We start from the raw sequence: 27,997 nt of genomic DNA on the forward strand, positions 1-27,997 counted from the left end.
TTTAAATGTGCTTGAGAGATCATTTCCAAACCAGACAACGGTGTGTTGCGACGGTCTGGTACTTATATGTTTTTGCTTTAGTAAAGTAGGATCCACTGGGTCAAAAAGCCTTGGAGAGCTCAGTGAATATAGCCGTACAGTGCTGCTTGTAGTAAAAGTAAAAAAGACCAAAGAACCAAGAAATGCCAAACTTCATATACCATCTTTTTCCAAAATCCTGCTGCTTTATTTCTTTTTAAATACTGACACTTTATTTCCATTAAATACAGACACTGACATGTTGCCGAGCACAAAACAAAGTGACTAAGGCACTGACTTTATATATGTTAACAACTGAAGACAATAACTTGTTATATATGCAGAAAGTAGCCTGGAATGTCCAAACGAGAGTAGTTGCTGTTATAAACTGATGTTACTCTTTTTTTAAAGAATAATAAAATAAATAGAAAAATTACACAAGTCCTGTGATTGACATCTTCAGCTGAGGTTTATAAATTACTGTCCAGTATATTAGATGTACTGTAAAGCACTTTATAAGATTTTAAAGATTAGTTTTGATTATTAAGTGTGCTGGGATGCTTCTTATCGTTGTTTGCTGAATTTTATTAGAAATCTGATCGTTATTCATTATTAACAGTCTTGTAGTTGAGCTTTGAGTCTGCAGGCTGTTTTTAAAATTGTTGTGGTCCTTTTAGTTTCTTCTTCAGAGGTCAGTTAAGGTGTGTGAACTACTGCCGGCTGACGGGCTGTAAGGAGTGGTCCATGGCGGCAGGGGGGTCACCCTGTGTGACGGCGAGTGTGGCCTGCTCAGGCAGCAGACTCGGGTCTGTCAGGATGGCTGTGGTGGTACTGAGGAGACGGAGTGAGCTCAGAACCACTGAGGAGACACGAAAGAAGAAACAACACAGGTCAGAGGACATGGATGGGCAGCAGTGCTGGGTGGCAGGGTGGGTAGGCGTTGAAACAGGAAGTTTTTGTTTTTGGGACTCACTGGGTCTGAGGGCAGGCAGGGCACAGTGCTGGTCCAACCAGGACAGGGTGGACCGACACAGATCTTCCACACTGGCTGTTGAAACCATCCCATTATAGGATTCAAACAGAGGTTCAATGATGATGCTGAACTGACACAGAGTTCAGGAAAAATGTGGTCAAAAGGGAAAATAAGACATTAGTGTTGTTTAAAACTTTCTTATTTTCAATTAAAAAAAAACGTAAAAAAAAATGGCCACATGTATGACCCAATAGTAGGCCTTAATTTTATGAAGAATTTTCTTGTCAGCCTGACAGGCAGAAAGTCTGGTGTAATGAGATGTTTTGTATTTGGTTTAAAAGGCTTTAAAATACAATATGAAGATAGCAGCTGGACAGGCAGCCACTGCACCGAAACACAAAAGCTCGGAATAAAGGAGAAATCCATTAAATCCATAATCATTTAATATTAATAATTTCTTCACTGTTGGCACAGTGTGTGGTATCTACAAACTTCGGACAGATTTCATTTCGTAAGGATACAATCCAGAACTTCCAGTTCTGCAGAGTCTGAGCCCGGACGTACTCTCTGAACTTGTGCCTCATGTAGTCGAAGCGCTGCCGGGTGATGGGAACACCGGTGGCTGGAAGCTGCTGCTGACAAGCGCTACATGAAGAGACACAGAGAGTCAACAAAGAGGACGAGTGGGTCTTCATATCAAAGGAAGGACAGGTTCAATACTTTTGGATGAGCGGGAGACTGAATAGAATAAAAAAGGCATAGTCTAAAAATCTGAACATATTGTATATACTGAATCCACTTCTTCTTATCGTTCTGATAGATGTTAGAGGATGCACACATTCACCACCACCTCTGTTTATTCACCTTGGATTTCTATGGCATCTAGAATTATATGGCTTAAAGAAAGCAAAGGCACAACATCATCTTTTTACATATCTGATACTAAAATCTATGTATCATGATCTCCAGCAAACACAGGTTTCTGCAAATTTATTGATCAAGTCAAAAAAAAAAATCTACAGCACGAACGTAGCAACTTTGAAAATACGCCATGGTAATCAAAGTTATGTAGCAGTGACCCAAAAACAGTGTTACCTACAGTTGCTACAGTATGCTAAACTGCTATGATACTGTGGTTTAATGCACAATAGATGAGTAACCCTTTGATTTCTTGGCATATGTATCATGTAAATGCAGTAGAGATGTTATATTGGCTACTATAAAAAGTCAGCAATCAGCCATGTCTGTGCACACTTAGTTAATTACGAAATAGGAAAATGAAAATTCAGTAGCAGCTGCAACAACCAGCTTACTGTAGCCCACAGTTTAGTTTTTTTTTTGAGTATCCATCCATCAATCCATTTTCTTTACCTGCTTCTTCTTTCCGGGTTGCAGGGAGCTGGTGCCTATATCCAGCAGTTACTGTGCGAGAGACACCCTGGACAGGTCTCCGGTCCATCACAGGGACACAAAGAGACAAACAACCATTCACACTCTCACTCACACCTAGGGACAATTTTTAGAGGTACCAGTTAACCTAACATGCAGGTTTTTGGTCTGTTGGAGGAAACCGGAGTACCTGGAGTAAACCCATGTGTGCACATGGAGAACATGTAAACTCCATCCTGAAAGGCCCCAGGCCGGGAAGCGATCCCGCAACCTTCTTGCTGCGAGGCTCTAACCACTCTGAAGTGAGAATGTTCCTCTATATATTAAGTGTACAAGTTCTTGTATGGGTTGTTAAATAAGTCTATTTTGTAAAATACTAAATACAAATTGATCAAAATTTGAAATAAATCTGTGTTGTATATCGGCCATCAGCTGCCATGATTTCTAAAAAGCAGCCATAGAAAAACACATAATGCTCAGCCTCTAAAATACACTGATATTCATGATGTCATGCGGTTGCCGTGGGCTTGATTTGGACTCTACTTGAAGAGCATCAGAGACCACTAAAGAAAAAAAGATCCAAAAGACGGTGGGTGAGATCGTGGATAGATGCTGACAGTAGACTGGAATTCAGACGTTACTAGAGGCTCACGAAAGAACTGCAAAGATGGTGGTGAGCGCCACAGACAGACTGAAGCAATGTCACAAAATACCACACCGATAAAAACGAGACAGTTACGCTGTGACACCGGCAACCACCATACCTGGAAAAAGCAGTGCTCAAGATTCCACCCTTCAACAAACATTATCTTCAGGTGAACATGTTCTCGTAGCATTAGTAAATATTGTGACTTTACCCAGTTTTCTCTGGGTCCCTGGGAACCAAAACCACTGCTAATCATGACACTTCAGTTTCATTTGTAATTTTCGGCCTCTCTGTGACTGTAGTATTAGTAAAAGTCTTACTTGATGGCAGAGTTGAGGTGCTGGATCTCCTCTCGGAGTCTCTGAACCTCCTCGTGCAGCTGAGCTCTCTCTTGCTGCATCTTGCTGATGTACTCAGCTGTCTTCTGTAGTGTAGTGGCTTTACTGATCTGCACCAGCACACAGAGGGATTACAACTTGTTAGGCACACACCGTATTTATTCACAACCTTTCATTAGTATTAAAGTTACATTCCCTATAAAGCAGTGCTCACTAAATGACTTGCATGTAGCTCGGTTTTCCGGCGAAGCCCCGCAGCGGCTCTCCTCTTTGATGGTCGCCGCCTCCACCTTTCAGCACAGTTATCTGTAATGCAGCTGCACATCTTTTCACTGTACCTTTATGCTCGGCTGCGAGCTGAGAGTTGTTACAAGGTTATGTAAAGTATCAAATCCCAGTTTGATGTTGAACCGCCTCTTCTGCTCGGCCGAGATGTGAGTAATCCTCCTGGTTTCTGTTTGCTGCAGACAGAAATACGAACACAGATGGTACCTCAAACTGACATTTTCCAAGCATAATTTTCACTTATTGTGCACTCAAATAAGACTTTAATATATATGTGACCCATGCTGGCAGAATGAGTCGGAATGAGCAGAGGCTGCAGAGCAAACAAAGTGAAAATATTGATTTTTGCCGTAATTGGAATTTGCATAAAAAATGAGCCCATGAAGACACCATCTAGTGATTCTCGGTAACCTAAATAGCATATAATCTCCCTGATCTACCTTTGAATCAAAGTTTTCTAACAGGTATGTTTTTCAGAAAAAAATATTTTTAATTCTAATACTTTTAATTTCTTTTGAAATTCATCTTTTTTCTTGGCTGGCTGCAGTAGCACCAGAAGATCCCTTTGTATAATGTTTGTGTGAGGATTCCCCTTTTTAAATATAGGGCTGGAAATCCCAGTGACATCACTCCACACCAATAACCAATCAGTTTTCAAACTGGAACTCTTAAAAACAAACTTTCTTGTTGCCTATGTATCATTTTGAAGCTTTTGAGATGGACAATTTTGAAAATAATAACTCAGTCTAGAAAAATTCCTCATTATGCCAGGACAGGTCACATTTGTATCCAATAAAATTAAATGCTTATGAATGAAACTATACAAAACCTCCCACCTTACTGGAGTCTATTTTTCCATGTCCTGAGAAGCCGGACTGCGGGGACTCGGGGTTGGAGGCTTTGTCTGAAGGGTTTGGTGGAGATATGTGGCCAGGATGTGCAGGAAAATGAACTAAAGAACACAATAACAACCAGTAAATAACCTTGCAAACACTCTGCAGTGCGGTCCCTGACAAGAATTGACTTTTTTTGGTGCCAGCGAGGAATGTTTGAATCAGAGCGTAAAGGACGGACCGGTCGTGCTGCCCCTGTCTGTGTCGTAAAGCTGAACGGGGGAGAGTTTCTCAGTCTTGGGAATGCGGAGGGTTGTGCTGGTGTTGGTGGAGCCGTGGGTGAGAAGGGCAGACACCGCTGAGCCTCTCGAGGTGCTGGCGTGGGGTCCACTGTGTGCGTGCAGAGGTGTCAAAACTGCGGGCCACCCGGCTCCGTGCTGCAGCTGTGAGGAAACTCCACCAGCATGAGCAATCCTGCTTGTCTGCTAAACAACACATGACAACCTCTTAGACCAGCCGAGTTACACAAATAAAAAGAAAGAAATGGATTTGGCATAAGTTGATTGGAGCCGTATTATTTTGGTTGGAAAATGAAAGATGGGCAGTAATGTTTTTGCCTGTGCCTGTGCAAGTTAGCAAAATATCTCATGAACCACAGAACATATTTTAAAGAAACTTTCAGAGAGTTTTCATTGGATATACATCTACAGCTGATTGAGTTTTGTAAGCAAACCCAATTTAAGTTTACCCGCCACAGCCAACTGAACTCAATACACATAAAAATGGCTGTAATTTGGTCAATTTTACAGATATTGAGCTAAAACTTGGTGTGGTCGTAGCTAAAATTCATCCCTAACCTGTACACCGAGCGCTACACATCCCACAACGTCTTTGTTTAAAACTTCTGCATTGACTGTTTGTCTGTAAGTACAATATCCCATAAACCACTGGACAGATTTTAATGGCACTTTTAGAAAGTTATCATTGGATGCACATCTACAACGATTTACTGTTGTAGGTAGGTAATCCAATCCAAGATGTTCACCTTAGCCAACACAACAAAAGCTATAACTTGGTCAATTTTACATTTTTCCACATAAGGGTATGCGTAGATTTTTGACAAAAACTACAATAATTTTATCATTTCTCAACATGAGATGATGTTAGTCTGAAACTCTGTTATGACAGATGGCAGGCGATATGAATTCCCTTTAAGGAATGCGAGGTGTTTAATCTTTTATCCAGTGTTTACTGTGGTTTGACCCAGTGCAGAAAGTATGCAGTACTAAACAAAGAGATTATGGCTGTTGGGTGTTTTATGACAGACACATTCAGGCTTTAGGTTACACCCAGCAAACAGTCAAGACAGGGAATGGGTAAAAAAAGTACGCAAGTTATGAGTAAAATATAAGTGCTGATAAATTTGAAGCTGTTACTAAGAATATGTTCAAGAGTCACAGGGTAATGTTCTCAGCAATCAAGCTTGCTGCTGCAAATGCAATCAGCACAATGTCATAAAAAAATGTGTAAAAAGTCATTTTAAAACCCCTTTGAGTTGTATGCAGGGATGAGCGATAGCAATCTGCTCATGTCCCTTCAGAAAAATCAAAAACAGACAGAGGCAGTCAGGGACATGCAGAGGTGTGTTTGATGGGTAGCCAGGCCCAGACTACAGTGTGATCCAGGCAGCTGGGAGACTTGTGTCAAAAGCGCAATTTGTTGTTGGACCAGAGAGAGACAAGAGACAAGTTACCCAGGTGACAGGAGGGCAGACCCCACAAAAGAGCGCCCAGGAAATCAATGGATGAGCGAGAGGGCAGGAACCCAAGACAGTGACAGAAACAGTGTGAGTTTTTATACTTCCTCTAGAAAGTCCAGTTTTATAGTGTTCTCGGAGCTCTAGCAGAGCCAATTTCAGGACCTCATTACACCATTCAGGCGAGGCAACATTCTAGGTCTTTCTTTTTTCTTTCTTTTTAAAGGGGGCGGGGTAATGGCAGGTTTTGCTGATCATATGACAACTACTTAGTTGATTTTAAGGAAAAATTTCCACTTTTAACGAGAACCATACTTCATCACAATAAACAAACAGAGGAAGAGTGACAAATATAGATCACTCAGGCTATACAGGTAGATGCTTGAGATAATTAGATTCTTACCAAAGAGCTGGTAGATGTTGACCTCTGACCTTTAGTTGTCACCAGAGATGTATTATTAAATCCAAGTGTTGGCTTTCCTGAACAAAAAGGAGATTGTGTTGTTTTATTTTATGATTCTTCACATCATTACCTGTTGTAAGGTATGAAACAGTTGTCTGAACTAACTCACGTTCATGTGTGCTGGAGGAAAGCAGTTTAGCCAGGCAGCTTGTGGGCATGGGGGCAGTGGACTGGGGGTCAGATGGTATGGCGGAGGGGCCAACTGTTCTCACTCCTCCTGTCTTTTGCTTGTGCTTCCCCCTGACCCCTGAAAGGACCACCTGCTCTGGGACAGAGAGGCAGTGCGCCACTGTGGCAGGAGGGAGTGCAGAGTGGACCGGGTCAGGTGTGGCAGACGGGTAACTGAGAGAATGGCAGTGACTCTGGGAGTACGCTTCCACTGCTTGAGGGTAGCTGTGAGTCTGGTACATAGAACCGTGAGCGCCCATGGTGGAGGCGGTATGAGTGATGACTGTGGAGGTGACGCTGGTTGTTGTGTAGAATCCAAACTTGTGGCAAGGCAGCGGATGCAGAAAAGGAATACTGGCAGAGGCTAGTTGATCAGTGTTACTGGCGAATGCGTCAGAAACGGGCGCATCGTGGTATGACTGATGTCCATAAGGCATGGCTTCTGATACCATGCTGGATGTGTGGTATTCACTGCAGTCCTGACCCGGCCTGGTCTGGTCTGAGCGAGTGTTGGATGTAGAGGGCAAACTGTCAGATGACAGATTAGGCTGCAAAAGAGAGAAGTCTGTTTTACTGATCAGACACCTTTTACACTGGATGATGACCCTGCTACTCATAAATAATCAGCTAGATTGTGGATGGTCTTTGCAGGGCCTTGGCAAACTATCAAGGGGTGTAATAAGAATGCAGTGGGTTCTCCATTTCTTTTAGTAAAACATGATTGTGGGTGTTTGATGTGCGAAACGTCTGTATTGAGTTCATGGTAGTTAACTATTGTGGTGGCAGTGTATCTATGACGTGGGGTCTTGGCATCATGGCATGGCTTGGTTGTTGAGAACTTAAAGCAGGTCAGGTCACGCCAGCTTCCAGGGACTCGCTCAAGCTACCACCCTCCTTGAAGAGCTTAGAATCTGCCCAGAGACCTGAAAATTACAAGGCCAAACTGTAACAGCAAAGGTGCCACCGTATGACACTCGAATAGGATTACAGAAGCCCAAAGAAAGCGTGAAGCTCGCAAGTCCAGAGCAGACTCCCTCCCCTACCACAGATGTAGCCCAGCTCTGCCCGAGCTGCAGCAGCGCCTTCAGGAATCCACATCAGACTGATCAGCTGCAGTTGGACACAAGGAGCCTGATTTCCCTCTTCCATTTGATGTCAGTGATCACTCTCAACAATGAAAAATGAATAAACGAGCAGCCCCTTCAGGCCCAAACCACACTGTCAGTGCTTCACGTGAGTTATTGCAGCACTCTGCTACATGCATTGACCCAGAAACGTCACATATATGATTAAAGAAATGTGCAAATTGTGACAATGTCATAGAAAGAACCTAGCACAGACACAATACGTGTGGCAGTAAATTTCTACTAATGTGGTGTAATTCTCTAGCATGTAGCTGCGTACAGATGGGATTTGAGAGAGTCATACCGGGGCAGAGCCGGAGTTGTGGTACGATCGAGGATGTATGTGGTACTATCTCTATTTTAAATTGCTGCTGGTGTAGATAATGTGGCGAGGGTGCATGAGAGCCTCCTTGAGACAGGTTAAATAGAAGCAAAAATCTATTTGGCCAGTATTAAGAATGTAGAAGAGTCATGACTGCATTCACAATGAAAATCGTTTTCAGAATTTTCCACCATTTAGCCACGTTCTAACAGGTTGTGTCGGTCATGGAGAGTGGAACGGGGTCATCATCCTGTGTGGAAGGAGCCTTAAACAATCGTAACATGTGTTATTCTGCAGACATGTAACAACATGAAGCCAGAGGGGCAGCTTTCAGCTGCTCTACCTGAGCCAGCTGGGTGTCAATAAGCAGCTGGGGGGTGGTTACCACAGGGGAGGTAACAGGAGCAAACGCTGCGCTGGATGAGCTCTCAAAATAGCTACAGTCAGCAAAACCAGTCTGTTCAGTGGGCTGGGCTCGGTAGTTCATAAAGATATCTGTAAGAAACAACAAAAACTGTGAATCAAAGTGTCAGATTGAAAAGCAACTTGATATAACATTTGGACCAAAAAGCAGTATTCAGCTGATACTTACACTGATAAAAGTACTGATATTAAGGAGAAAAAACGTTCATTTGTATATATGTTTTAACAAAAACTAATTTTACAGTTTATTACAGCAACATGCATAAAGTTAGACAGTGGAAAAGCTAAGAGCAACATTGTTTAAGAATAGTACTTGACTTGATTCTGGAAACTCTACAGCCTTCTTCCAGTTCTGAAATCTCTGAAACAACTTATTTTTAATCATAAAATGTAAAAAATAGTTTCACGTTTCTAGGCCTGAAAAATGAAGTTGAAGCAGTTTTTTCCTGGTGGCCAGCAGGGAGCGACACTACTGGTTTAAAATAAGATCTTGGTAAAAAAAAAAAAAAAAAACAGAGACTACATATCCCACTGTTTTTATTGTCTCCATTTATATAACTTCAAGACTACCTAAATATAACAGCCTGGTAGTTTTTCTTCATATAAAACTCCAGTTTAGAATAAAAGGAGCACAAAATCAATGAATCCATCCTTTTCACAAATCTAATAAAAATGCAGTTTGATCCCAAAAAAACCCTCAAATCTACAGATGGCAGCAAAAACTGAATGTTAAAGGATGTAACTTGAGTTGTACACCTTTGAGGGATATTTAACAACAGTCACTTTACTGGAATTAAAGTAAAAAATGCAAAAATGTTTAAGGGGATGTTGTGTTGAAGAGACTCCATGTATCAACATGGTGCATCATGTTGGTACGTGGACTCACAGCAGCTGAGAAAACAGAAAATAGCCACGGGCAGAATTTTGTTTATTATCTTAGGTTTGTGAAGAAACTTGATAACAACCAAAAAAAAAGCTCATTTAACCAAAGGATAACTCTGCCCGTATGGAAGAAACAGATTTTTCTTTATGTTTTTTGTAAATCTTGGGGCAATAAATGGTAAAATATGTCATTTCACAAAATTCTCTGCTTCTCAGTAGCTGATTTCTAAATAAAATATGACAAAACCGCTAAAAAATATGTGGATGCAAAGGTTTCCATAGGCAGCCGTCTCACTGAGTGAGGTATCTTGACATTCAGCAGTTTGTCTACATGTTCGATGGACCCGATGCCCACCAACCTCCTTCAGGCAGTTTAGTCCTTCGATTATGTCCGAATTTACACATGTAATAAGTGCTTTGCTGCCTCAGGCTTGATTCCTGCTGCATTTCTAAAGCCTCAGGTCACACATCTGCTCAGATAGCCTCTGAACCCCAGTCAGATTGTAAACATCAGTTTTATTACTTCTGTTTCAGTATAAGGTTACTGAAATGGCGGGTTCAAACTCTGGCAGTCCAGCTCTTGGAGCAGGATATAGTTAATTCCAGCAGCGCTCCCAGCATGAACAACAAAACCCCTGCAGAACACAGTAATCTATTGGGTATTTAATCAAACAAATGGGTCACGTCAGTCCATTATTCATCCACCTCCACTGGCTTTAATGGCTGTCAGAACCAAGTTTGAGTCACTAATGCTTACTCAAAAAGTCACTGCAGGGTCTGAACCCAGACACTTAAACTCAGTCATAAAGCATTCGGCTTTTTTTAAGCCCTGCATTCCCCTCTCCCTTCTGCCATCACTAACCAGGAAGTAGACTCAGAGGAAGTTGCTTGTAAGAGCAAGAACTTAAACACAGTAGCACCTGGCTCTACCTGCAAAAATCTCCTGAAAACTCAAGTCCTCTCCTACTATATCTAAGGCCCCCTTCACACTTGATGGCAACCACTGCTATATTACAAAAAATGAAAAAAAAAAAGAAATAAAAAATAGCCAGAACATGGATGGTCTTTGCAGAGTTTTGGTGAGGTCTTCAATGCATCCCTATCCTGCATGACAGAGTGAACAGGTCATGGTGGCATCGTATTCATGACACCAGTATGTTTGGTCATTAGGAATTTAAAGCAGGATTAATCTTGGCCGACACGAGCATTGCATTCTATTTCCGCTTTCACTGAAACCAATAGGATTGGGTCATCCTACCGCCATGCTGCTACAACAAAGACTCCATGCTTCCTACATGCCAATAAACATCTCATCCTGCTCAGCTGTCCTTCGCTTGTCTTTTAGATGCGCAGCAAGAAGCACCCGTTCTCATCGAGGTCAGGCCTGCTGAACGAGGAAGAAACAAGGGTGGATGTGGTTGAGGTTCTGTGCAGAGGACACCTTCTCCTGCATCCTCCAACGCTGCAGAGTAGTGTTTCCTCCTCCACAGGAAGGCTGAAACTAATGGTGGAGGCCCAGAAACCTCCCATAAATATAAATTCCAATGTCCGTGAAAAGGTCAGGGACTCAAACTAGCACAGAAATGATACATAGACTACTTTGCTTTTCTTTAATAAATGAAGCCCTTATAGTGTATGCCAGGATTTCCTACTTTACTAAAACTTACATAATGGACAAATGCCTATTGACCAAATCTTGATGTCAAAACTTCAATATTTACCCATTTTTTACATAAATTTAATTTGAAATAAGCTAGAATTTTAATTTCACCATTTCAGACGACACATTCAAGTTATTCTTGTTTAAGAATAACTCAAAACATGTCCTCTGGTCTAGATGGGGCCAGTTTACTGCGAGATACAGGGAAACACCACTACAGTGTGGTCGTGATGGGACTTGCAGCTTTTTTTTACAGGAACCAGCTCATAAGGGTCAGCTCACCAAAAAGGAGCTGGCTCTTTTTCTTTCAGCTCCCAAACGGCTCTTTAAAGAACCAGATCAGATGGTGTAGTAAAACAATCAAAATAAATAAATAAAAACTCATAAATGATAAACATTCTTGTTGCTCTTTTTGCTTTTCGCCACAACACTGGCTTTAAAAAGTGTCTAGCTGAAAACATTCCTCCACTGTGACAAATGAAATGATAAAAAAACAGAGCAATGAAAGTGAAAATGCGAGTTAAAACAGTAAAACTTGACAATTAAAAGTTATGAAGCTCAGCAGAACTACTGTAAAAATAAAGGTGTGTAAATCTTGGGGATTTATTACAAGTAGTGGAATATATCAGTCTTATCTAGCACAGCTTTATTCGTGTTATCTTTTCTGTTTTAACCCAAGCTTTATTGTATTTGTTATATGATATGTCTTTTATTGATGTCTGTTTGCTTTGAGATTTTTATATAATTGTTTGGGTTTTGGACTCATCCTTCTTAAATAGGACTCCTTGAAAGAAGAGGTGGTTTACCTCCTGATAAAAGAAAGAATAAATAAATAATTCAACAAATTTCTACAAGCAACCCCTTTTTAAGTTAATGTCATTTTACTCAGAGCTAAATTAAAAAAAAACTATTGATAACTGCTTCCTCCTTCACTAGCCAGAGGAAAATCATCCATCACAAACCAAGGTTTTTCCCCACTACTGTTATTTCTGTTTTATCTTGAACTACATGAGAAGTGATTAGGTGCGTGGGGAAAGTGTTTGCACTTGCACTTGGGGTGGTGTATTTGCTGTCATTCTGAACAACAGATGAAACTCTATTCACAGAATCCAAAAAAAGGTTACAAAACAAAAACAACTGGACTTCTATTCTGTAGCTGAAGACGTGTCCATTCACAGAGAAACAAGCCCACAGACGGAGGGACGAGTACCTGGTATTTCCATGAAATCATCCAGGTTGAGCTGCAGTGGAGTCAGGCCTGGCTGAATAATGTCAGCATTGCTGGTGTATGCTGAGGAGAGAAAAGACAGAAAAATGCATTCTGTCATTGACAGAAGTATTTTATGCTTAGAGGAGGGAACCAGTGGGTGAATACTGACTCCTCAGTCTGCTAACAAAATGTACTATGGCTCAAAAGTGACTGATGTGGTTCAGTTATTTCCAAAAAATAGCAAGTAAATTGACTTTTTAACTTAATTTATTGAGATTTAAATATATATATTTTTTTAAATAAACAAAATATCGTTGTCTTCTTTAAGAAAGGTACACTGCATGTATTCTTGTTGTTACAAAGATGTTGTGGAGTGTTTTGTAAAGTAAAATGATGTCCCGTTTAAGACCAGCATTAGACTCTGGACTTTTTTTTATTTACATTCAGCTTAGTCATGTTAAAAGCAGATTGAAATTACCTTCGAGTTCTAGTTCTTTATGATCACGTATGTGTCTTCCTGTTTTATTTTGTTGAGAAATTTCCTTTTACTTCCTGTTTCCCTGACACACCAGGGTTGTTTGCAGTCAGCCCAGCTGCAGCTCCCTTCAGTATGAAATTATTATTTCTTTGTTGCATGATTCTTGTTATCGCCTGCTGCTGAAGGCAAAGAGCTGATAATGCTTTTGCCTGCTTGTGGTTGCTTTAACGCCGTGTTAGCATAATATCTCATAAAACTGTACGGATTTTAATGAAACTCGGAGAAACTAATCACTGGATGTACATCTACAGCTGAGTCGTGAACATGTACTCACGAAATCTGACAGTTTCACATAATAATGTCATTTAAGAGGTTTAATCTCAGTCTAAAACTCTGACTAGAAAGGCGGTGGGCGATATGCATATCCGTCAAGGAATTCTAGGCCTTGGCCTTTAATTTTATTCGTATTTAGTTTTCATGGTGCCTGTGTAAACCATAGCACTTTGGAGTGAGTGCTGAATCTCTGGATTTTCACAAAAATTATGGTGCCTATTTTAAAAATATAAAACCTTATTTTTCCCCAGAAACAAACACATCCTAGCTGATCTCCCTGACTGACGCTCAGCCCAACTCCTCCTATACCGTGTCATTTCTCAGGGACAGTGACATAATCATATAATTTTCGCAGCAAACCTCAGGTTTGCGTTTCCATGGAGACAACATGTACAGTAGGCTCTCCCTAACATAGTTTTAATTGCAGCACGGGGAGCATCTTTTCCCTCTCAGCTCATGGCGTTAAGCTTTCCTGAGGCCTTTTCATTTTTAACACAATTAGCTTTAGCCTCTGTTCAGTTTTACCTCCAGAAAATATATTTAACAGTTTTAGTGTATTTAAGAATTCTGTTGATTTACGTTTCCAATGACCAAACTTCTGTTCAAGTGAGAAATTTCAAAATAAGGTTTCAGAGGCTTTCAAACAATAATTACCACATACTTATTGTTGTCATGTTAAAGAATATTACAGGCAGGTGATTATATTTATTTGTAGCTGTTGTTCCTATCTTTCATTTGTTGAAGAGATGACACCGAGCAGGTTTGATTAATTCTGGCATTTATTTAATTGAAAAGAAAATTAAGTTTGCAGATGAAGAACAAGTGTTAACACTGATTTAAAAACACACCAGTAACCTTTTAATTCTGTGGTTCAGCTAGTAATCGGTCATTCTGGTGACTCCCGGGTGTGAACTACTCACTGTTGTGCCGGTCACTGTTCCAGGGACATGGTTTTTGTGTCATGGTGAACAGAGTGTCGGAGATGTCGGACAGAAGGCAGTCCAGGTCAAACATGTGGACCTCCACTGGGGCAACCTCAGGCTCCTGGTGGCTCTGATTAGACTTTCTGTCCAGCTTGGCCTGGCAGATCTGTCCCTGCAGCACATCAGGCGGGAAATGAAAACACTTAGAGGGTCCACGGAGAGACGGACGGAGTCAGTGCACGGTTTAGCCATCAGAGGGCTCCCTGTAAACGGAGCCCAAAAGGTTTGACACCAAAGTGATGCTTTGATGGCATTTGATTCTGCCTGACTGTACATGAGAGGAACACTGTGTGTGCAGAACACATCCATGTCACATTTAATGTACAGAATTGGGCAAAATTAGTATAATTTAAAAAACAGAGTATATACATGCTTAAAATAATCTTCAATAATATATTAGAAGTAATCCTTTGTATGACATTCAGCCAGCTAGAAACGCTTCACAATTAGCCAATCTTTAAAGGAGAGTAAGTAAAAAACTCACAGAAAATGCAGCTCATCACCTGCTCCTTTCCTTCTACACAAAGCGCTTTGTTTCACCCTGAAACCCTCTGCCGTCTTCACCCTCCACTCTGGACATGGAGCCACTTTTATAGGGAAGCCCAGATTGAGCCGGAAACTGCTTTGATTACGTCTGAGCAGACGACATCCCCTCTTTGCATGCATACGTGTGTGTGCGTGTGTGCGCGCGTATGTGTGTGTGAGTTGTGTTTGTGTGTGGCCCATTATGAAAAAGCAGTTTTCACACATTGTTAAAAAAAAAAAAAAAAGAGAAACAACAAACAACAAACACAAGCCCTTTACAGGTTATCATTATGTGGTTTCATTTTGACGTCTCACCATTTCCAAAACAGTGGCAGCCTTTTGTCCCTGACCTAATTCTGGGAGTCACACACACGTGAACGCAAAAAAGGAAGACCTGAGGCTTCAGCCAGCCACAACGGCACCGACGAGACCGAAACATTTCCTACTTCCGATGACGGGTATTTGCATTTTTAAAGGGTTCCCTGCAACTGGGTGGTATAGCACAATAAATGTATCTAGGTGTGAAATACTGAAGGGAGAAAGGAAAAGATTTGAAGAGAGAAAAACCAAAAGGGGATGCAAATTAGTCTAAGTTTTTAGGTACCTTAACCAAAAACGGTTTTACTTCAGTTGTGATGGTTTTAGCATTAATCTTCAGGGAACCATGAATATAAATGGAAAAAGGTTATTTGCGTCATAAAAAGGCCAATATACTGTTTGTGCTACAAAGAACAAAAACAAAATCTTAAACTCAGCAATCCTACAGTAAAAGAAGGGAAGCTTCCAGATCGTCTTCAAAGGGATGGGGATGGGGGCCACTGATAATCTTGGGGTGGCACACCAAACTGAAAGCCGTAACAGAAATTTAGGAGGGTCGCGCCCAGGTTGCAGCAGGAAGAGCAGCTGGCGTAAAACAACTGCCAAATCTTGCATGCCATTTTGCTCACTGTGGGAATCCCTGAAGAAGGAAGCAGCTGAAAGAACAACAACAACATCCATCCATTCTCCTTTCCGGGTCACGGGGAGCTGGTGCCTGTCTCCAGCAGTCTCTTTGTGAGAGGTGGGGGACACCCTGGACAGGTCAAGTAAATCACGGGGACACATAGAGACAAACAAGACAAACAATCATTCACGCTCTCATTCACACCTAGGGACAATTTAAAAATTGGACATAACCTCTTGAAACTCTGGAACCTGACATTATGGCTGATGATTGGCTTTCATTCTCTTCAGCTCGGTTGTCCTTATTCAGAGAGACTAACTTCATCAATTATTTGAATTGATTTTTATCTATGAAGTAAAATTATTATTTATATTTTTTACTTTGTGTGTGTGCATATATATATATATATATATATATATATATGTGAGGCTCAACTTATCTCAGATAGCTAGAGGAAATTAAAAAGAAACACCAAAACACTCAGGACTCAGGGGAATCAGATTGTTTGGTCAAGATGCCCAGAAAATAAGGGTGGCCACTGACCCCCCTGCCCCCCTCCAACATCAATTTTCCTCTCAGTGGTGCCTCTGCCTTGAAGGATTGCCTTGTATGCTAAAGTTTGTGATTTGTTAGCGCTCAGGTTCTTTGTTGGGGGTCACTCTCAGCTACTACCATATCAAATTTTAGCTCAATAGCTATAAAACTGACTGAGTTATTGCCATTTTTTATTTCTTAAGTGCATTAGGATGTACTAAACTAAAATCTGTCCACTGGTTCATGAGATATTTTGCTAAAATGACAAATGAAGACACACATTGCCACACAAGCACACATTGGACATTAAATAATCACTTTCAAGGCAAGGATGCAATTAAAATTAATAGCTGATCAGATTTGGGCAAGTCTGTCCAAAGTCTTTTCTTCTAGTGACTCGCAATCATTCCAAGCTCGACCGAAGGGGTTTACACCACCAGAGCAAACAGGTAAGATTCCATCATTTTTAGTTTTCATTTATAACTTCATCATAAGTTCATTCTGCTCTTTTTATTTAACACCTGTCTGAATATATAAAACAAAATGCTGTTTCCAATAAAGTTAGAACATCGTGTCAAACCAGATCAGATAAATCATTACCACACTGTTTTCAACTGCACAAACATGCCATTTGAAATGTTAAAACCTGAAACCTAATTTGACGCCGGCAATGTGTTTGAAACAAAAAGGTGGAACCCTGCCTTGCTTCCCTGTGGATGTTTCATCATGTCAGCGTGTTGCTGAGGTGGTTTACCTTTTTCCTTCTTGTGTGATTGTCTGATTTTCTGTCTCGCTCAGTGTGGGCTGGTGATCTGAGGCTGCTGCAGTTCATCTATTCATCACCAGCAGCGCATCACGCCCAGATCTCAGTCAGTCAGGAACATTAATGGTGTCCTTACAGTTGTTTGTTTTATATATTCACTGCCTTCTGCGGTAATTAACTGGGTCGAAGCACCACAAACAAAATACAAACAACGAACAAAATAATAAAAACATGGACCTCTTGGGACTTTCTACAAAGTTCAAATTTATAATTTGTCATCAGTAGTAATGCTGCATTCAAAAACAGATTTTTTTTTTAAAGGATTGATAATTTTCTGCCTGAATTTGTCACAAAGTGATGAGGTACAATTCACATTAACGATGAAAGGTGCATGCTGTTTTTTTTAAGTCTATCTGTGAAATCCTACCAGATTCAAATGTATCTGCTGATTGTAGAAGGTTGTTACTTATATATCGTGTAGACTTTTTTGCCTTTTTAAAGCCTGCCGTCATGAAAATCAAGTAATCATGTAACTGACTGTGCTGTCTCATAGACTGTTTATGTAGTTAGACCTCCAACATCAACCAGGAAGTTGAAGCTTTTTTTCAGGCGTTCATTTTTGTTGATATACATAGTTCTTATCTTGCTGCTGTTTGTTTAATTATTCGTTTTTCTAATTTGTTTAGCTGACACCATGATTGTGTGAGGAGGAGCAGTCTGCTAGTGCACAGACTCTGGTCCCAAAATTACAACTTAGCAGCTCCCATAAACCAACTCTCAATAACAACAGCAGGCTGGGACACTTGATCTATAATATAAACAGACAGTCTCTCTTTAGCCAGCAGACAGATTTTAATAAAACTTTCCAATAAAACTTTCAGAAAGTAATCACTGGATGTATGTTAACCCAATGAACTCAATTCAACGTGACTACTGCAGCAGGTAAACTTTATCAAACACAAAAATGGCTCTAACTCAGTCATTTTTACAGATGTTGTCATTTCCAACACAATATGCATTTGATCAAGGAATGCTACTTTCAGTGCTTTTAACGGCTTCACTCAACTTTTTGAATGCACTGATAACATCATTTTATTTTTGTTTGAGAAAATCTTAGCCCCGTCTACTCTACTCCATACAGAATCAGAGGTTTTGGTGGGAAAAACTGAGTTTTTTTAAAAGGCTTTCCAACGTGGACATCTTTTAAAAAATTAGTCTTTAGTGTATCCTTATGGACTGAAACTACAAAGCTATTGAGAAACGATGGCGTAACAGCCGATTTTACCCATGTCCTACAAACCAAAAGTGCAATGGAGCCGTTTTTAATGTATTTCCTGCGTTTGTTTCACATCCAAATTCTGTCGCCATCAAACTTTAATCATGTTCTCGAATGGTTCTTACAACGAGAGTTGTAAGATTATCCTAAGCCAAGCTAAGACTGTTCTTTCCTTGGATTTTGATATGTTGTTAATGTTAACTTAATCGCCATCTAGTGGCACAGCGTGGGAATTTCAGCGTTTTTGTTCAAATGTGTGCGGATGGAGGAATGGTCTTGGAAAACATTCAAACTTTTCTGGAGGAAGGGTTTGTGTGCACACAAATATGTTTCAGATCGAGACTGTGGGAACTAACAGAGATTACATTAATACACAGTTAATAAAAACACCCACCTGTTTTTATCAAAGTGTTTGTTGTGTAAAAGGCTAGATAACACTAAGTGAACATGGAGCATAAAAAACTGGTCTGGTGACCTTTGCGCTGTTAGCTGCTGATATCTGCCTTTTTCAAGTTCAGCACAAAACATCAGCACACAGACGGTGGGATATTACTGATAGGTTCTTCATTTTTTACTCAGTAATTTATTAAGCTTCCAATATCGGAGGAAAGCTCATGATGTTTCCCACTGTTTATCGTAGGTAATGTAAACTCCATAAATATTGAGGTGCTTCTTTAGGGGGTCCCTTGGAACTGATTATTTTGTTTCTGCATCCTTTGGCGTCACTCGCTGCACCTTGCGCTGCTCAAGTCCTACAAAGCGCTGCTGGAAGTAGGTCACATTTGAGAAAATGACATGAAATTTTGAAGCTATTTCACTTGAATAAAGATTAAAAAAAATAAAAACCCAAAGAAGCGTTAGAGGGATTGTCACTGCTGGCGATCAGTGTGTGTCAATTGCCTACAAATGTCAGGTTATGACGCACGGCTCAACTTGTTTTGCCCATGTGTGTCTTTCTACCCCCCATTTTCTCTTTTCCCATCCATTTAACCAAAAGAGGCTCAATCTACATGTTCTTATGTAAACTAACACCATTCACATGGAAATAATGTTAGCAGGTCACCAGCCCACGTAAAGTGAGACAGGTCAATCGGCCAATTCCAGCCTCTGAAAGGTCAAAGTCAATATTTCTCAACCTTCATGTGTTTCCAAAGCCTACAGAAGGACATTTTGTAACAAGATCAGAGAAGGATTTGCTGGTTTACATACATACCTCTTGTAGCATGGACAGAATATCATCCTTCTTTTTCTGAAGCTGCAAAACAAACAAAACAAGTTGTGCAAATTGATTCAGAAGCAACGCACTTGTCACAGTAAATATTGAACCCCAGAGGAAGAATTTAATAATTACACTTGTTTAACAAGTGGATCCCTCTTCCTCCAAATTTCATACAGCCAGAACAAATTCCTCTTTTTTTATAATGGTTTTATAATCTTTGAAGGAAATGACTGCTGAAAGTCTAAAAGCCAGACATATCAAGAGATACTTTAACAAAATTTGACTTGATTTGTCTTCACTTGGTTTTTAGCTGAAGTTGTTTGGAAACTCCTGTCTTTGGTTGAATATTTTTGGTCATTGTCCACCTGCACTGTAAAATGTTGTGTTGTTCAGCTGTATCTGAGAGGACAGTTTGTAGCAGTAGACACACCAATTGATCCAGCTGCTTCTGTCTAATGTCCCATCATCAACAAACAGAAACCTGAAGCTGCTTTTCATCTGAAGTCATGCCTCTGGAAGACGACCCCTGTTACGACGTAAAATAATCGGAAATGTTCTGCAAAGAGCTTTTTAATGTTACCCACTCCTGCACACAGCAGTGCTTTCTGTTCAATATGTTACACTATATACAGCACTTTTTATGGTCTCACTAATATTTCAGGGGCAGTGGGGGTTCAGTTTCTTGCCTGAGGACATTTTGGCATCCTGGAGAACTTGATGCTTCAAATGGGAGGCAACCTCCATACCACTGGACTAAAGCTCCCCTTGTGGTCTTTGCAAGATCTTGGCGATGTTTTTAGAACCCAGATCCCCACTATGTCAGGATTTGGGGGTTATTGTTATTTTTCATGTTTAGGTTTGGGTTTATTGTTTCTTGTATTTTGTCATTTAGTTGTCTTTACGCTTAGTCTGGTCTTTGTTCAGTTTTTGTTTCTTGTCTTTGCATTCCTGTCATTATTCACTTCTCCTCAATTTATCTCTTGTTTTTCCAGTCACGCCCATCTGCACCTGATCCTAGTTGTAATCACTCACCTGTGTCCACTTCCCCTAATTACCCTCTGCTTTAAAATCTGGTCATTTCCTCCATTTACTCGCTGGTCCATTGTCACTTTCACGTGTTGTCTGGGTCCTCCCATGTCTTGCCTCTAGTGTTTTGTTCGTGTGTGGGTTTAGTTTGTGCTTTGCTTTTTGCTTCCTCGTCAGCCTTTTGTTTTGTTCTTTTATTTTTAAATAAATAATTTTATTTTCTGGAACCAAGATGGGTCTGCGCAGTGGGTTCGTCTCATTTTCCACCCCACCTGACACACTACGCTTGACAGATTGGGATTAATCCAATTAACTGTGATCTAGAGCATCAATTCCCAAAGTTGGGGTTAGGACCCCACAGTGGATCACAAAACATTAAGATGGTTTTCCAGAGATGATCTTCATAAATCCAGCAAAATTTAAAAATGATTTTTACTAGTATTTTTTTACTATAATTGATCCAAAAGTCAGAAACAGTACTCATAAACTTAAAAAGTAGTATGATATAAGTTTAAGCTATTTGTATGTCATTATGCCTTTTATTTATTAGCTTTTTGCAGCAATGTTTGTGTAGTTTAGCCAAAGATATTTTTTTCCCTTGTTATTTTAGGGGTCAAAAGCTAAAATGTTTGGGAACCCCTGGTTTGGAGCACGCACAAAACTTCCAAAGCAAGGTTGTGGGGGTTTAGCATCATGGTGGCAGCGTAATCAGAGTCCCCGGTGGAGTACGGAGGCGAGTGGAGGCTGCATGTTTGTGATACCCATGGCATTATTCTGCATCCTGACCAGTCTATGAGAGTCAAACCAGAGAAGGAGTACAGAGTGTGGTGAGGGCACAAGAGAGCATCTCAGGGAAAACCTATTTGGTGAGCACTAAGAGCGTAGCAGTGTCTTTATTGCCTTTTTCAAATTGGTTTCCCAAATTTGGTGTGATCCAGCTAAGTTCTTATAGGCTGTGTTTTACTAAGCTCCTGGAGAGCATGGGGGGGGGCTAAGAACCAGGAGCCCCTCCAAGACCTCAGCATCCCGTTTTCCTCTTGTGTTCCTTTGGTTCAGGTGGATCATTAGTTTCATTTCTAAAAGCAATGGTATTTAAATAATACCTTTTAAATATATTCTTCTGCAGGGTCTAATCTTCCGTTGGAATCTTTAGACTTGTGAAGATTGTGCACTTTGTTGTGAACCCACTGCATTTGATCCCATAAAGACCTCTTCTTATGACTGAGTGAAGGTAGTATCTCACTGGTCTGTGTCTAACCTTGATCTTCAGGTGGCAAATTATTCATGTAGAAATACAAATGACCTTTTCTTGGGCTATTTTATATAGAATTTAGAAAAACACAATTTAATAATTAAAAGACAGCTAATATAAAGATACATTATTAGTATTTATTTCCTATGCCTTGAGCTTTATCATCAGTTTTGAATTTACTATTTTTTAGTCATATATTTTATGATAATCTATTAAATCAGTTTAAAAAATCCTCAATAAAAATTCAACAAGTCAGACATGCTTACTCAGTTGCAGGTTCACCAGTAAGAGTTTATTCGATCCCAATTTGATGTTCTTGGTTGCTTATTTAAATTTCAAGTGTGGCTAATTGCCAAGAGAAGTCTGCACTAAATATGCTCCGTTTTTCACGCAAAAAAGAAAGCAGCAGAAACTCAATTTGGCACAGGCTGGCGGGCCATTTCTAATATATTTAAAATATGATCTCAAAAGCCAGATAAAATTGTAACGGCCCACAGGCCCTGAGCTTTAAGTGTGTTCTGCACATTGTTTCGCTGCCCACCTCGGCCCACATCATACCCGCCTCGAGCTGTTTTGTAACCTCCTCGGCAGCCGCCCCCAGGTTTAGGATTTAATCTGCCGGAGTACACTTTTGAAATGAAGAGAGATCTGATGTCCAGATTTTCTGAACACGATCAAAATTCAAGCAACAGGACCGCGTGCCTCTATGACTCACGCGAGCAAAATGGGAACCCGCCTAAATGTTTCAAAGCATTTAAAAGACTCGTCTCCAATAGTAACATCCCAGACTAACTTTAGGTAGACAATGACACATATTTGCCTACTACTGATTAATTAAATACTGTGATGAGGGTTCCCTTTAGCACAGAAAGTAAACCATCATTTGTGTGTTTTTATGTTTGTTTGATTTATTTTGTTTTTAATGTTCCTGCTAGTTTTTTAAAAAATCTTTGTTTTTGTAATATAACATTGAGACAGTCCTTCAACACACAGCATGTTTATATATTATTAACATGCTATATTACATGTACTGTATATTATAAACATACATATATTATAGCAACAATGTTCAAACAAAAACAGCAGACAGGGAACCAACTCTGAAGCATTTACTTACATAATCAGGAACGAACTAATGAACAAGAGGCCACATTTGTCCATTAAACAACTTTGAGTAATTTAAATAGAGCCCCCAAAAGAAAGAGCTGTACAAGTAAAACCTGGCATGACAAATTCTCACCCTCTTCTTATAGTAAATCCTCCACTTGTGATACTCTTTAATCACCACTTCAATTCTCCTCTTCCAGTAGCTGCCTTCCAACACGATGGCCTGTCGACACAAAACCAGAGACAGCGCTTAGGCCACCCCGCAAAGAAGACACCCTTTGCTCGTTTCAAAACCTCCTTGATTTTCTCACTTCGGGCTTTCGATGAGCTTCTGCCTCTGAGCCTTCCAGCGGAGTGACAAACCCACACACCAGGTTCTTCCTTTTCTCCACATCTGAGCAGAAAAAGACCCAGACCAACAGAAGCAGTAAATTTACAGTCGCTTTCTGTTGGGTTTTTTTGTTTTTTTTTCTTATAAAACCACAAATTAGAAGAAAAGGTGGTGGCGTGGAAAGAAGAAATAAAAAGAAAGCAGTGATTTTCTATCATCCTGAGTCATTTTTGTTGCAGACAAGAAGAACCAAAGACATTTCCTGGTTAACATAAAATGTCCTGCAGCTCAATGGTAAGCCCATTCCAAACAAAAAGAAAAGATGAGATGGGGAATTTTAGAGGTAGCAGTGATATAAAAAAGTAAGCATGTCAATTCAAGAAGTTAAAAGGATATTTTGGCCATTTTGAAGTGGAACTCCATGGGAGGCTTATGAGTAATTCATATCTCACTCGTTGTAGATAGCTTTTTTTAATGAACTTAGTTTAGTGAAATTAAGTTAAATCCTGACCTCACTGATGAGCTAATGCTTAGGTCAAATACTGCTGTCTTAAATGTTTTCCACTTGTGAATAATCTTTTTTTCCTCTGTGGAACGATTAAGTCCAAATAGTGCGTAAGTGACCTTTAACCCTTTCCAGACTGACAGGCAGCAACTCTCAGCTCATATCTGATGTCTTTCCTCCTTGGCATTGTGTTAACACACACCTGTACGCTCCAAACTGATAAAACTCCTGCTTTTATAGAGGCAATCACACTGATGATGATCAGTTAATCAATACATTTGATCAGCAGCACCTGGCTGAGACTTTCCTTCTTTCTGTAAATCCTATGAAAGCAGCAAGAGCTTTTTTCATTTAGGCGTCATTTTTGTTTAATAAACAATGACATGATGGGATCTGTTGTGTGTTTTTGTTCACTTGAGGTTAGATTTAAGTCATTTTAAAACCAAAGACCAGATTGTTTGTATCATGTCTTGATATGTAAATAGAACTGACTGAAAATGTTCTGAACCCAGTATGAGGACGTGACTGAGGAGGAGGAGGCTGTCTGTGCCTTCCTTCACTCCTCCGCAGAAGAGAACGTAAAGAATGAAGTATTTTGAAGCTAAACCTAAACCTGGACAACTTAAGAGATTTGTTTCTTTTAAGGAATTACAACAAATAAGATCAAGATGATGAGCTAAAACATGAAGTATCTTCAGTTCCTTCTGTCTGCAATGACTAAACAAGTCAAAGTAAATGCATTTTCCTCCAAGTCCCAACTTTTTCTGGTCCTTTTAGATTAATGCATACGTGTAGGAAATTGTTCATACACACGTCTTGTCTAAAACCAAAAAAAAAATCACTGAAAGCGAAGGACTCACACTGAATGAACCAAGCTCTCCAGATGGCATTGTTCAGACGGATTTTATCCCTCCAGAGCAGCCGCAGACCTTTGAAAGACTTCCATTTAGGGGAAACTATCTTTCCACTGAAAGAAAAAGGACAAAAACATACAAATACACTATAGATGGGTAAAACGGGAAATGAGATTGCAGAAGAATAATGAGGGAGAAAAAATAAGTAGCCTCACTGCCTCCCCCCCTGCTGGAAACCTGTCCTGATTTTGACTAATAGCGCCCAATCGGCTTATTCCTCACTAACACTACCAGGTTGTTTGAGCTTTTTTCTAACATCTCATCACCTGCTGAGTGCTAAAAACAGGGCTCCTAATGTGAGGTGCTCCGGGTGTTGCTAGGAAGCCGGGTGAATCATTCCCAACATGCTTTTAATGGAGTAAAATGGCTGCGTGTCAGTTTCTGTAGCAGAGACGACAAATTACTTAAAAACACGAGGAGGCGAACCAGTTCGCACCAGTCTGGTTGTTAACAAATGCTGTGCAGGAGGGACGCGAGTTGAGCAAAATACAGCAAGCTGAAAGAAGCTTGATTCTTAAAATAAATAGCTGGAAGTAGTTTGAGTCTGCAACGATAAGGTTTTTAGGAAATTGGTCGTTTTATTTGGATACCAACAGCCATACGTCAAATATGTAGGTACCACTTTACCATAAGGGTCCCTTTGTAAAGGATTTATTAATGCTTTATAAGGAGGTAATCCATGAGACATTTTATAAAGCATTAATAGGCATTTATAAAACATAAAACACTGTTCATACTTATAAGCAGACTCACTGTTTGGTGAGATCAGGTGCTTTACCTTTAATTATTCAGGTAAAAGGTACTTTTGCTAGTTCCCGGTCGGGCTCCATGGGTGAAAGCCCGGCCACCAGGCGCTCGCCACCTCCAGGCCTGGCTCCAGAGTGGGGCCCCGGTGACCCGCGTCCTGGCGAGGGAACACTGTGTCCAAAGTTTTTAATCATCATAAGGGGTCTTTGGGCTGCACTTTGTCTGATCGCTCATCTAGGACCTGTCTGCCTTGGGTGACCCTACTAGGGGCATGAGGCCCCTGACAGCATAGCTCCTAGGATCATTGGGACACTCAAACCCCTTCACCATGGTAAGGAGGCAGCCCAGGGAGGGGTGAAAAAGAATTGTTTTAAAATATTAAAAAACATAAAATGAGCCCTCGTTTGGCTAGCTATGAGCCTAGCCTGGACGAAGACTTCAGCCCCTTTTTCTGTGCTCTCTGACTGATGTCACAGCAGATAGGGTACTAACTATCGATGCTTAATTTACAGAACATCCCTTTAAAACAGCAGGAGTCCACTTTGGTCTTACAAATAAAGTTTTACTTAATTCACTTACTCAGTCCTGCTTGAACTAGCTCAGAGGTCTGCAACATGTGGCTCTGGGGCCTCAAAGCGGCTCTTTGACGAAAACTAATGCAGAAATGAATTAAATTTAATTACATTTGTAACTACAATACAAAAAGGCAGAGTCCGGTCCAATTTTATACAGATATATAAATAAAACATCTGTCACAAAATGATACAAGGAGAACACCATATCAATCAGTTTGCATTAGTAGTTTGTTACCTTATTTTAAACCTGAACCTTACAGCCACATACGCTGATTTTTCTATAAAAACTTAAACATTTGAAGCAAACTACTGAGCGGGCCAAAAAAACAAAGTGCAGTTTTGCACACATATCTTAAACTATTATATTACGAGCCACTGAAAATAAGCGCTGTACAAAAATGTGGCAAGTCATTATGGTACTAATTACATAGAAAGGCTTACTTTATAAAAATAAATGAAGTTTTTTGCCTTTAGCACAAAAATAGCCTAATTACTGAAAGTTTATTAGTTGGTATATACTTTATTATTTATTATCAATTTCCACGTGAGTGATTTTATAATTTTATATATAGTATTTTTAAAACGTTTAATGAGTCCTGTTATCTTTATTTAAAGTTTCAAGTAGGTTTTGCGGCTCTGGGTGGGTTTTATGTAGTGGGAGAAGGAACGGAAAGCTTGCAGAACCCCTGGACTCGCCGTTAGCTCGTCAGTCCAGTCGGAGTCCAAACTGTCTCCAAACTGAGGTCCTTCAGACAGCTACCCTCAACAGGTAAGATAATAACTACTACTTTAAACAACAAAAGCCCAAATGAGAAGGCAGGGGCATCATCTCATGACCCTGTCCCCAGTTAGTCTGTAATCTCACCAGTCCTGCCAACTAGAATCAAAGTCCAGCTCAGAGCGAAGACTTTCCAGGCTGTTGTGTAATAGTCTGACAAACTCACTTATCACTTTTAAAGGGGACATCTGCTGGAGAAAAGACACTTTTTGACCAAATAAGCTGTTTGACGACTTTTCCTGAAGGAGGAACACTGCAATTCATGTTTCTTTTTTTAACATTTTGTCTGAAAAAAGGACCAGTGTATGAATGAAATCAGGACGGGTCCAGTTTTAAGGACCTGGAGTCCACATGTGGACATCACATTTTCCTCAGCATTCCTTGATTCACATCAGGTCCCAATCAGACAAGTTACAGAGGAGGTCGGGAGATTAAATGCAAACCTGAAAGGTGTTTGTTTTGTTTTGTTTTTGACATAAAGCAGCAGCAGGAACCCACCTGTAAGCCAGGGACATGCACTCGAACAGGCGGGTCAGAGTGGGGTCGATGCTCAGGCTCCCGGACTGGTACCGGTACGTCTGGCACCACGTCCTGTTCACCGTGTCGAAGTCGTACCGGACGGAGCCGCCGCTCTTCCCGCGGCGCGCCGTCGAGTCGCTGTGGGGCGAGGACACCATGAAGTGGCCGCTGTGGATGACCTGGCCGCGGGGCAGGGAGCCGGAGCCGGAGCCGGGCCGCGGGCCGCCGGCGCCCTGCGGCCGGGCGGGAGCCGCCTCCGCCTCAGCCTCCGGCTCAGAGTCCGACTCCGAGGAGTCGTGCAGCTGGTTCCGTCCGGCCGAACACGCGCTGCCTGCGGCCGCCATGGAGCGCCTCTGGCTTTCTGAACTTTCTCCTCGGCTGACCGCCCCCCCTTTGCCCTTCGCTCTCCACCCCCAGCTGTTTGCACATGTCCCACAACAACACACCTCTGGGCCACACTGTGGTGGAAGTGAAGACACCGCCTCACGTCTCCGCACTGTTAGCAGACAGGCTGCCTCTAAAATACAGATTTTATTCATTCACAACCTCTGCAGCAAACAGGCGGTCAAGAAAAGGTCTTTCTTAAAAGACTTGAAATCGACTAAAAGAATACACAACTAGGAAAAATTTGAAAAAAAAAAACTTTGAGGGTTGCTAATGCAGCTACTGTCCAAAGAGCTAAGTGAAGAAAAAAAAAAG

At 40.7% G+C, this 27,997-nt stretch overlaps 1 protein-coding gene across 4 annotated transcripts; it reads right to left on the reverse strand.

The window, feature by feature from the left end:
- Positions 1-207: 207 nt before the first annotated feature.
- On the reverse strand, positions 208-27,996 carry LOC108233919 (carbohydrate-responsive element-binding protein). Of its 4 annotated transcripts, none has more exons than XM_017412699.3 (17): positions 27,278-27,974; positions 24,626-24,732; positions 23,241-23,323; positions 23,063-23,152; positions 19,539-19,580; positions 14,222-14,396; positions 12,491-12,571; positions 8,659-8,810; positions 6,811-7,417; positions 6,642-6,718; positions 4,724-4,964; positions 4,486-4,601; positions 3,703-3,825; positions 3,347-3,474; positions 1,513-1,636; positions 992-1,121; positions 208-877 (listed from the first exon to the last, which is right to left on the reverse strand). In XM_017412699.3, the coding sequence occupies exons 1-17, from the start codon at positions 27,835-27,837 to the stop codon at positions 729-731; spliced, it is 2,985 nt and encodes a 994-aa protein (XP_017268188.2). In that variant the 5' UTR covers positions 27,838-27,974; the 3' UTR covers positions 208-728. The 4 variants fall into 4 exon arrangements, 2 of the variants coding, with proteins under 2 accessions (XP_017268188.2, XP_017268187.2); XM_017412698.3 differs by having other exon boundaries at positions 4,724-4,967; positions 27,278-27,971; XR_005233967.1 differs by having other exon boundaries at positions 738-877; positions 992-1,116; positions 4,724-4,967; positions 27,278-27,985.
- Between the last annotated feature and the right edge of the window lies 1 nt (position 27,997).

This window comes from Kryptolebias marmoratus, linkage group LG13 (genome assembly GCF_001649575.2).
Source record: "Kryptolebias marmoratus isolate JLee-2015 linkage group LG13, ASM164957v2, whole genome shotgun sequence".
In the NCBI taxonomy this organism is placed as follows: Eukaryota; Metazoa; Chordata; class Actinopteri; order Cyprinodontiformes; family Rivulidae; genus Kryptolebias; species Kryptolebias marmoratus.